This window comes from Malurus melanocephalus, unplaced genomic scaffold, assembly GCF_030028575.1.
Source record: "Malurus melanocephalus ecotype Western Australia unplaced genomic scaffold, MMel_1.1 scaffold_408, whole genome shotgun sequence".
Lineage (NCBI taxonomy): Eukaryota > Metazoa > Chordata > Aves > Passeriformes > Maluridae > Malurus > Malurus melanocephalus.
The window spans coordinates 568,678-580,192 of record NW_026623640.1 but is presented as its reverse complement, the minus strand read 5'-3'; the positions used below and the strand labels follow the sequence as shown (position 1 = coordinate 580,192).

At 35.6% G+C, this 11,515-nt stretch overlaps 1 protein-coding gene across 1 annotated transcript in view; it reads right to left on the bottom strand.

Moving 5' to 3' along the window:
- Positions 1–3,290: 3,290 nt before the first annotated feature.
- The window catches only part of RYR2 (ryanodine receptor 2), a 288,052-nt gene continuing 279,827 nt past the window's right edge, over positions 3,291–11,515 (bottom strand). Inside the window, exons 101-106 of the mRNA XM_057379481.1 lie at positions 11,345–11,479; positions 8,986–9,142; positions 8,308–8,372; positions 7,437–7,537; positions 5,886–5,937; positions 3,291–4,567 (exon numbers count right to left, since the gene is read on the bottom strand). Of these exons, the coding sequence (XP_057235464.1) occupies positions 4,472–4,567; positions 5,886–5,937; positions 7,437–7,537; positions 8,308–8,372; positions 8,986–9,142; positions 11,345–11,479 (606 nt within the window). The 3' untranslated portion in view covers positions 3,291–4,471. The remainder of the gene's footprint in view (positions 4,568–5,885; positions 5,938–7,436; positions 7,538–8,307; positions 8,373–8,985; positions 9,143–11,344; positions 11,480–11,515) is intronic.

Genomic DNA, 11,515 nt, shown 5'->3' with positions numbered 1-11,515 from the left:
GTTGCACTTTGAGCACACTACCACGGGAGGGAACAGGAGTTGCACTGGATGCTGCTCTTGAAGGCAGATGTCATTCTCCTCCCTTCCCACTGCTCTGCACGACGGGCACAGCACAGCTCAGAGAATAACACCTCTTTGGGCCATGCTGCACCTGTCATGAAGATAACACTGAGAGCAAYACTTCCTCAAAATTACTGCCATTTATTAGTCTCCAAAGAAATGCAAYATCAGTGCATGACCCTTTACACTTCCGTTTACTCACTAGTACTTAACAGAACTTGAGGAATTTTCCAATTCTCCCAGTGGGATTCCATTTTCTCAGTGCAATCAATTCATGCAGTGTCTTTCTATCCTCCTAACTCTACATAAAGAACAACTAAAGAAAACCTTTTGATTTATTTGTTCTCAGTTTTCATGATCCAGAATTATTTAGCCAGTCTTTCAGCATTCCAAAGGTTCTTATTTGAAAAATATCTAGAGAGGGGTATTTAGTCTATACAACCGCAATTTCCACAAAGAAACTCAGCAACTGTATCTTGCATGCAAACTTGAAGCATTTACACAAAGGACTTTCAGTTTATTTTAATGATGGGGTTTTGAGCATGTCCCCCTTCTATTCCAGAAACTTCAAAACATTCTTTTCATGAGAACTTTATCTCAGATGTTCCCATCCAGCACCAAATGTATAGGTTAAGGGTTTGTAACTGCAGATTAGCTTGTGACCGTGTTATTACAAAAGCAAGCTGCTCATATCACAAACTGCCTCAACTCTTGACCTCCAGTAACATGGCAGAATGATGCTGTTTGGCTGATGGATATCTTCCGTGACTGCTGAGAAGGGTCTTCTCTACCACCTAACAGAGACACAACCTTTTACCTAAACATCCAATTCACAATATCCAAACCAAAAAGATAATTGTGAGGCAAAATGGATCGAAGGAATTGCATGGATACACTTAAAATGTTATGCAGGCAACAAGGAAAACCCTAATCCAGAAAAATAAAACTCAAAAAAACCCTAAAAACTGTATAAATGCTTTCTGTTTTAATATATTGCAAATTGCAGTAAGAAATTATGTAAGATCTATATAATCTGAAATTCTATTTGTAACCTAGCTTCTATGGTTTGCCATGGCTTTAGAAAAGCTGAAGAAAACAAAAAGCAAACAATTATACAAATAAAAGTAGCTATGACTTAAAGGAGAGAGAGTGAAGAATCAATATTTTTGAGCACAAACATTAGACAGATTTAAACAAAGAACATACCTACCTCTCTGCGATAGATGTCTTATTGTTTGACTAAGACTGTTTTAGACACCAGTTTTATTTGTTTTGGCTAATAAACAAAAAAAATCTAAAAACATTCTACTTTAGAAAATATTACATCCTATAAATACATCACAGGTGATTATATAAGTAAACTGAATTATTCAGTACCTCTGAARATGGTAGGAATATTATCACAAGTCGCAGAAATAAGCATTAACGCAATTCATATTACTAAGAGTTCTGCAACAGTAGGAAGATACTAAAAATATAATGTTCAACAACTTAAATAGAACATTAGTGCTATYAGGATTAATCTTGCAGTCATGCAGGGGCCAGGGATATTACAGAATCCTTTTCTTCCTTTCCATTTTCTGATTGTCTCAGTAAAAAAAAACCCACAGATAAGGTTCAAACTTTTAGGGATAGGAAACAAATTAGAATAGAGTATTGGAAGAAGGCACAAAAAAAGTCAGTTCCAAAGGGAGCAGTATATAAAGAGGTAACAACTTCCAAAAATAAATCACACCTCAACTACTCTTCCATCTCACTTTACTTTTCTGTTGCCTTTCATTTCTTCATTCCTTTGCTGAAATCAACATTCATGTGCTGGGATCATCAATTGTAGAGTTCTTCTCATTTTTTTGACATTCAGAGATAAACAGCAAAAATTCTGTCTCTGCTTTTTTTCAATAAAGGGTGGGAGATATCTTATTTCCTCCTGAAAATTACTGCTTTACTGACACAATCAGTAAATTCAACTAGCAGCTGAGAAAACCATTAGCACACAAAAATGTGTGTCTAAGTACAACCTTACCTTAAATATAACATGCGTAAACATCAAATTTGTGAACTTCTTGGATGCAAAACTGCAGTTTTCAAGTGACATGTTGTTACTCTTGTACTTTGTGCTTGTATACAAGACACTTGTGTTAAGGTCGGTTTCTTTTGGTATAAGTGTTAAAGAAGTGAATTGTCTGTAGCAGCTGTTTACAACAAAAAAATTCAAAGATTTTACATGTCCAGGAAGTTAAATAATTTTAAATAAAATCTAAGATTTTGTTTCAGCTTTGTCTAAGTCTAAAACAAACAAGTATTAAACTGTATCCCACAGTGTATATTATATAGAGTGTGAACTGCCTGAGTAAGTGTTGCTTCACAAATATTTGTTAAACAGCACACTGGATTCCACAGGATGCCCCAGAAGCTTTGTGACTTGGAACTTGAGGTTAAAGAATTATGTCACTTTTATTCTGGTATTTACCTACTAAGCCCATTTGAATTTATTTTGAAGATAAAGGAATCTTGAAATATCCCTGAGAACCATTAGTTATATACTTTTAAGTGCAAAACCAAAATAGCCTCTGTACCTGTGCATCAATCAACAACTGTTACGTTGTACACCCAAAAAGGAACACCACTGCTATACCCCATTTCAGAATCCTAGGCACAAATCCCAGAAAGGCTGATTAAAGGTGCTTTATGAAGTTCTTCCAAATAGGAAGGAAACAGAGCTGGAATGAACATTCCAGAATGGGTGGGAATGGTTCAAAACCTAAATACAAATGGAAGTTGCTGTGCATGTCCTTACACTGTCACCAGCCTGCCCAGTCGCTGGCCTCAAGTCTTGTGAAGTTTGAGAGAATTTTACAGAACCCTCACCAGGATACCAATTTCAGCAATATCCACAGTATGCTGAACCAAAAGCCTGGCTTTTAATAATAAAGCCTTAGTATTTTTAAGCAATTATTTCCTTAGGGGTTTTTTTGTTTGTTTGTTTTTAGTTATGACAGAGTATTGATACAGAAAATTCCTTTTAAGACCAAACTGTGGCCTCAACATAAAGAAATGACAGAGACCAACAGAATAGTAAGAAGTCCAGGAGAAAAAACCAAAATCAGTACCAAACTCTTTCATTAAGGAAACAGTACCTTAATCCTGTCTTGAAATGGTTGAAATTAATTCAGGGATTAATAAAACCACTTTGTAACAAAGACTTCAAATGCTACCAAAACCAGTTTGTTTCCATTCTGAATGTCTCTTTTTATTTGTAAAGACTGGCATTACATTTGAAAAGGACTCAAAATGGAGCAATGTACACATCATTGGTGTTTCACGATGCAACTGATGGAGTCCCTGAATGGATATTGCTTTAGCTTTGCTTTTAAAAAATAATTTAACAAGAAAATCTTCAACTCCACTATCAATCACAGGTGGCAGAAATGAAAGAAAGAAAAAAAAAAGAAACCAAAATTACTGTCAAATTCATAACATATACATTGTTGGTTGATGACACTTGTTCCAGATGTACAATAAAGCCCACAACACTTTATTACTATGGATATAATTATCGTGAATGTTTTTTCATGTTGATCAACTTGTTTCTGAAGGTTGGTTTTTTGATTGTTTTAAACTTGCATAATAAACATGCAATGAAACATTTCTTGTTAAAGTGTTTTTTGCAGCTGTCTTGTATTCATACAAAGATTTCATAAAGTAGCAGTGTTGTATCAGAGCGTTACCAAAATAAAAGCAAAAGCTAAAGGGGAAAGTAAATGTGATGACAATAACCTAATCTTGTCCTGAGACACTCCAGCCTTATTAAAAAGATGTGTACAACCAAATCCCTTCCTCCCAAACCCACCAAAACCACAAAATAAATATTAAATTGGAAGAAAGGGAAGACATAAAGAAAAAAAACTATGTAACCATGCACTCATCTTCTGCATAGCTCAACCCACATATAGTAAGGCACTATTTCCCCACAACTTAGTGTCCACAACATTCTTTTACAGTGCACTGTGAACTATATATAGTTCCTTCTAGGATGATGAAATAAACAGACCGAATGAGTGTTGCTACCATGTCACCCCATGTGTGATCTTTTAGACAAGGGCATCATCTGGCAGTTTCAAAAATAAGCTGTCTCAAGTCTCTACTTGTGTTCGCATGTTATGTATAGGGACATCTTTTTTCTGTGCAAGTGGTTGGTTTGATTCCAGAGTTGCTGTAATTTTTCATTGTTCTTTACTCCAGTGTTCTCAAAGCAAATACACAAGAAAATAAAAGCGCAGTTGGATCATTAAAAACAGAGCTTTGGTGCTCCAAAATGCACACAGCTTTGGGGATTTAAGAAATCTTTTAGACATTCCCAAAAGAGCTGGGAAATACATGGACATTTTTGCCCAGAAATCCTCATCTCTGCTTAGTTGAGCTGGTCTTCATATTGTTTTCGGAAGCAATCACCAGCGGGGAAAAACTCCCAGCACCGTTCTTGATACATTTTCCATACATAGGATTCCTGAAAGAAACACAATTTATATTATTTAAATTGATTTAATGAAAAAGCATCAACCATGCTTTTATTTTCTCTTTTATTTTTGTATCACTTCACTTTTTTTTTATTCTGTGCATGTCAGGTTGTTTAATATCAATCTACAAAATAATTTTAATGATTTTGGTAAGTTTAGAATAGCTTTTAGGTTTTTGCCCCCTGGTCAAAAAGCACTATAGAAGTAGAGAGGAGAACCAGGTAGTTCATTTCTTTTTGCACATTGAGGAGCACTGTAAGGATCAATTAAAGCTAGTCACAAGACAATATGAGGGTAAGCAGAATATTTTCTGTCATAGAAATTTGACTGAATTTCTGCATCAGTGGTTTCAGAACATGTCTACAAACAATACATAAACAAAAATGACTTTCAGTCAGTATTCTCTGAATCAGTGGTATTTGGTTTTGCTCCCTTTCTGATTATTTTTTCAGGTAGGGTTCTGTCTCTAGACATTCCAGAGAATAGTAAACAATATGTCAGTTTATTCCTACTTTAATCACACCACTTTTAAGTGGTTTTCATCATGCAAATTTCATGGTAGAAAGGGTATTTGTTGTACCAGTTACAGAACCATAGAAACATTTATGTTGTAAAAGACCTTTAAGATAATTGAATCCCACCATAAACATATTACTGCCAAGTCCACCACTAAAATATCTTCCTAGAAGTTGTGAAATATGAAGCACTCTCAATTTCCAAACTATCACCTAATAGTATCAAAACTGAACAGTTAGTAGAAATCTGTCTTCTAATAGTGAATACACGACACACTCTCTGCCAAGTAAAGGTGAAGTGCAAATAAAAATCTCAGCATGAAATTGTCAAATGACAAATGGATGTTCAAAAATAGCAAAACAAACACAAAAAATCTCACACTAGACAAGGCAGAGATTTACACAAAGAAGATGAGCACATATGTCAGAGTTCAGAAAGAGTAAACTACACAGATTTACAGCAGATCATTCCCTCTGACCCAAATCTGTAGGGCTACATATATCTGATACTATTCAGTTCTTTTGGGGTTCTATCTTCAACCCAGGAACATTTGCTTAGTCAGCTGAAAGATTATTACTAGGAAAAGTAGAACACATTTGATACCTTTTCTTAGTGACTTTTAATATACTCAATCAAACACTAGGCAACCAGAGTCTTAAGAATTGCTTAGAAGAATGATAATTAAGTTCCATACCATAAAGGGAGCTATCCATCAGAGACATCTTAGTTTTTTCAATCCTGAATGATTTTTGTTTTAGAATCAGCTGATAGTAATAGGGTAGTTCAACCTACCTGTCCTGTATGCTCTGTTTCATCTTTGTTAATAAGATACATCAGAAAAAACCTACAAGAAAGAAACAGCTGGTATGAATAGAGTGTTTGGAAACATTAGGCAACCCACAGGAAGATGGATATTTTTCAGCTTACACAGTGATAATGCTGTTCATGGACTTACAAGTTCCACAGTTGTATTTATGATAATATTCTGAGACAGATTAAACACTTTCCTGACACTGTTGACACTCATTGTTCAATGAGAAGCATGCTAAAATGCATGAGATTGAATTTACTGTAGTTAGCAACTCAGTTTAAATGAAGATTTTCTAAGTTGTTTAATATGAAAATTAAAATAGAGGTTTTCTTGCTCATGAAAACCCACTTGGAAGCAGACAGAGAATGGTCATTGGAATTTTTTTTTTCTCTTCCCACACTGAGTAATAAACCCTGATGATGTCTAAGAGATTTCTGTTATTGAAATTATAGGTTGGTGATATTTTTGTAGTGTATGCAAGATCAACATGAGCAGAAAAGAATTTGTAATTAAAAAGAAAAAAAATGTTAGTCTTGGGGGCTTGAGATAGCTGACATTCACTGAGTAATAATTTCAAAATTTCACTCATAAGAGACAGTCTCTCCAAACATATGTAAAAATATAAAATATGAGCATGCACAAAAAGAAAAAAAAAATACTCAGGTTGAGGCACTCAAGGGCAAGTGTGCTATAGTATGATATTTGTTCAGTATTTAGTAAATAGGAACAAAATCCCACATGACAGGGCTTTCCATGTATTTTGTTTGCATAACCTGTTTTTTAGGTAGAAGTTTTTTACAGGCATGTCTGACTTTGCAGTCTCATTATTTTGTGCACACACAGTGCCAGTTTAAAAACACAAAGTTACAGTCCATCCCCTGCTTCATACTGACAGCACTAGTGTAAAATACACTCTGTCAGAGGATTTTCATCTGTGAGAGGAACAGGATGATGCAGTAGTTGTAGACATGATCATTTGCTTTATTTCCAGATATAAAAAGACGGAGGTTAGTGGTCACTGACGCTCTGCCTGTATGCTCCAAAGGTGGAACTGATGCCCTTGGTTGGTACCTCTTGCCTCTAGCTCCTCATTACAGTTCCCCTACCTCCCTTTGGTTCTCTTAGTCAGTCTCAGCACTCCATACAAAATATTCTGCCCAATGTAAGCGTTTTGCCTTTCTCCTCTGCTTGTTCTCTCCTTCCATCACTTTCCAGAACAGGTCACACTGCTTCTCTGTACCTTACACACCTCATTGTATTTTACAATTTATGTGCTCTCTGCAGCCACATATCAAATTCATTTCCATCTACAAGCTCACATAAACTTCTTGTGCCACAACCAAGCTGGAAAGCAGGATATGAAATTTGTTAATTCTTCACTACCATTGCCACAGAATTATACATTCAGAAAGCGTAATTGCACATCAAAGCCGAACAGTATGGACTGTTACTGATGCAAGAGAGTTAATCAGGTACCTGCAGAGGCTACTAGGATACTGAGTTAGTGAGGAGAGCGTTTTTACTGTACTCACAAATAATTGGCCAAGTTGTGCTCCTGTAGCGTGTGTGTTTCAAAGCCGTGAGGCACTGTATCAAAGTAGTCATTTCCTATCCCACAGATAAAGCATTTTGTCTAAAACAAAAAATACAAAGCACTTCAACACTACATATAASGCTTGCCCTGCTTTAAGAAAAGGCCAAAAAGAAAAAAAAAGTGACAATTTTCTTGAAAATGGCAATGTGTTGAACAAAAATGTAATGATTCAGATTGGATACCACAACCAAAACACTTGAATTGAAGGTTGGCTACCATCAGAATAGTTTCTTTCTGTTTAAAAAAAATCAAAACTTTGTCAACTCTAAGTGAATAGGTATCAGGAGACAGAATGGCATATAATGGTCACACTGACTTTTTTTAATATTCTTTTAATATTAAGCAGCACTTACTGCAACACATGACAATATTTACCTTGATACTTGTCCAGCTGAATATGCTCCTGAATATGAAACTGAATATGCTCCAAGTTCACATTGAAAAAAAAAAGTGAGTCTGAAATACTTTCCTGACTTCTTACATTTATACTTCAATGACAGAAGAGAAAACCACAAAGTACAAGATACTTTCACACATATATTAACTAAAGAAAATTACATTTGAGATAAATGTAACATGACAGTGTTAACACCCTGTTTTAGAAAACCCTAGTTTGAAGATACAGAAGACTTAAATAGCCACAGATATGCAATTCATTGTAATTCACCTTGTATGATATCAGACCATATACAGGACTGTATTTTTCTCTTAGTTTGAAAAACTGTCCACTAGCTAAATCATATTGTGATTGAAAACAGATATGCATGAAATCTGAAGATAGGTATGGTGCAGCAACTGGATGTTCTTACCTCCATGTCTTCCTTAACTTGCTCCTGCTGATCTCTTAACTCACCAAAAGCATCAATAATTAAACCTAGGGTTTAAGTTAAAATGATAATTAATGTTCAAGAACAGAACTGTGACAAGGATCATTGGATAATTTGGAAAGCCAGGGATAACATAACTCTTGATAAAAAATATTAAATTAGAATCTTACGCAGAAATAATAAAAGCCAATATGTATTCCAAAGGAAAAAAAAACATAAAGAACACAAAGAAAAATGAGCAAGACAAAAAAACACCAGGTATATGGTTGGCAGTAACATTGGGAATTGTAAGATGGACACGCAGAACTCTGTTTTATTTTAAGGTCCTACTATGAAAAGAATATTACTCTACATTTAATAGAGTTGAGATATTTATTACATTGCAGATGCAGAGAGGCCCAGAGTCTGCAGTGGCACCAGTGTTCTCAGAACAAACAATTTATTTTGTTTCTACTGATCCAGTTAGAGCCTGTTGATTTTACAGACTCAGAAGAGCACTGTATGAACAAGAGTCAGCTGGGTGTGATTTTCTATATAAATCTGTCTGTCATGATCTGCCCTGCTCTTCTGTCTTAATCTTAGGTTTGTGATTACCACAGTGCTAAGATCTTTGTATGCTAAATAATGCTTTCAGTCCCACTGTGGGTTACAAATGCATACCTTGAATAATTGCAAGCAGGATGACAATCACAAAGAAGAAGAAAGTGATGTCAAAGATAATCCGATAGATTTCATATTCATCTCCTGCTGGATCTTCTATTTCATCACCAATGCCTCCACCTGCACGTACTCCAACATACATATGAAACATGTAGCACTAGAAAAGACAAAACAAAAAGATACAAAGATTTTCCGAAGCTAAAGGCAAAAATTCCCACTGTTACAAATTCAGTAATTGATAGAACTGGTCTATAGTCAAGGAACTACCCCACGACAAGGTGTCTTTTGATCTCCTTTAAGATTATGAAGATTTCATGATTTAAGTTAAATCATTTCAGCAGTGTAAATAGGAACTATCATCATCACCATAGACATCGCCTTTTCCAATTTCCTAGCTCAAAAGTAAATGATTTTCCCCCTTTTTAGTGTTTCAAATTCAAATTTAAAAACAAACAACCCTCCTTCCCCAACCCAAAATAAAACAAAAAAAAAAAATCAAGCAAAAAACGTTTACAAATATTTATGCAGAGAACAGGCTAATGATTGAGGATGTCTGAGAATAAGACTGTGAAACTATTATTTGAAAATTGATATAATAAGAGTTGTCAGTACAGTCACCTGGGATGCTGACAATACAAAATTTCCAGCCTTATCGTGTTATAATTTAATAGAAAATGATGGTATCATTCTCTGGAGGTATAGCACGGGGATTGGTTTTTTCTTTAAGCAGCTTTGCAAACTGCAAGTCGAGGGTTCTCGCCCTCTATCAAAAAATAGTGATGGCAACAACTAACTCCTAAAATCCAACCATACAAAAAACCCCATTCTTACATTTCTACACCACACTACCCCCAAAATCCCTTCTTTAACAAACTGATTTAGACCATACAATGAGTAACCCTTGCCTGAAAAATCTAACAGCTTCTATCCGAGTATTCCAAAACTGAAAGGTAATAATTAACTTAATGAGTGAATGTAGTGTTACTTACAAAAAAAGTTAAAGTTGGTTTTTTTTATTTCTAAAAAAAAATGTATCCTCTCTATCCTTTTGGCGTTTTTTTAAATCCCATTTCAAGTAGTAGTGTATTTAAAAAAGACAATCCTGATTTTATGGCATATCACATGCTATTCTAAATAATTCCTGTACAATATTATAGCCTTGTGGTATGTTTATTTTCAGAGAATTACAGAGCAGGTCAGGTCAGAGTGACTTCATGAGGTCTCTGCTCCAAGGACAGTCCACTATAACCTCACAAAAATTATCTGGGGCTTTATCCAAGTCAGGTCATTACAACCTTCTAAGGATGGAGACTGCAACAGCCTCTATGACCAACCTGATCCATTGTTTGGCTCTCCTCAGTCAGAACACATTTTTCCACATTTTTATCTCCACAGTTTCCTGCCATGAACTTGTTCTTAAGAGCTCAGCTTTGTCTTCCCAATAACCTTTCTGCAGATACTGGGAGCTTCTCTTACCCCCTATCCTGAGACTTTCTCTTCTCTGGGCCAAACAAGCCTTATTCCCTCAGTCTCTCTTCCCATAGCAAGTGCTCCAGCACCTGACAATTTTACAGCCCTCCACCAATTTGTGCTCCAGTTTATCTAGTTTTGTTGCGCTGAATGTCCCAAACCAGACAAAAATATACTCTGCTCATACTACTCTGCTTCAACAGTGGATCTGTTTATTTGGCTTTTAAATATTGTCAACTCCCTGGAAGAGATTCATGTTGTATGGCACACTGAAATACATTTAACTGTTGTACATATTTGCTTTTGGAAGGATATTAAGGGCAATGCATCTTAGAAATTCTTTGTGGTTTAAGCTCTACCTAGCTCCCATAACTCCAAAGCCTGGCACTGTCTTAGTAAGCACAAAATAATTCAGAGTGGTTCTGGACACAGCGGTTACTGAGCTGCCTATTAAAGACAACTATGGTAATTCAGGTTAAGAGTAAGTGATGGATTCCAATGCTTAAACAAGTGTTTCAGTATCTGCATTACTTATGAAAATCCTTGCCTATAACTGACCCTCCTCCTAAATGACCTGTTGAATTTCAAGATTCAAAAGTACAGCCCTTTAGCCAGCTCAGCTCAGCTTCACAGCTTGTAGCTATTTCGCATTTTTTGAAAAGCTACAGCAAATTATAGTATCACATTTCTTATATTCCTTTATAGATGTGTTCGTTTAGCATACACAAGAACTATTGAGTTGTTGAGGATGTATATTGTATTTGTCCCTTTAATTGCAATCTTTCCTGCTTGCTGGCTAATGAGATGGCTGTATGAATAAAATTACAAGAAGGTCAAGACAAAATCACAAGAGCTTGAGAAAAAACCCAGAAAGCAAAATAAGACTTACTGTTAGCATATCATCACATTTCATGTCTGGCATATCACCATCTTCACTCTTGTTGTAGAACTTGCGGAAAAAATTGAATGCCACTACTGTATACAAGTACACCACTACTGCCAGTAATCCCACTGTGAGGACAAGCTGCACGGCAAAGTTACAGAATGGATTCAACACCAC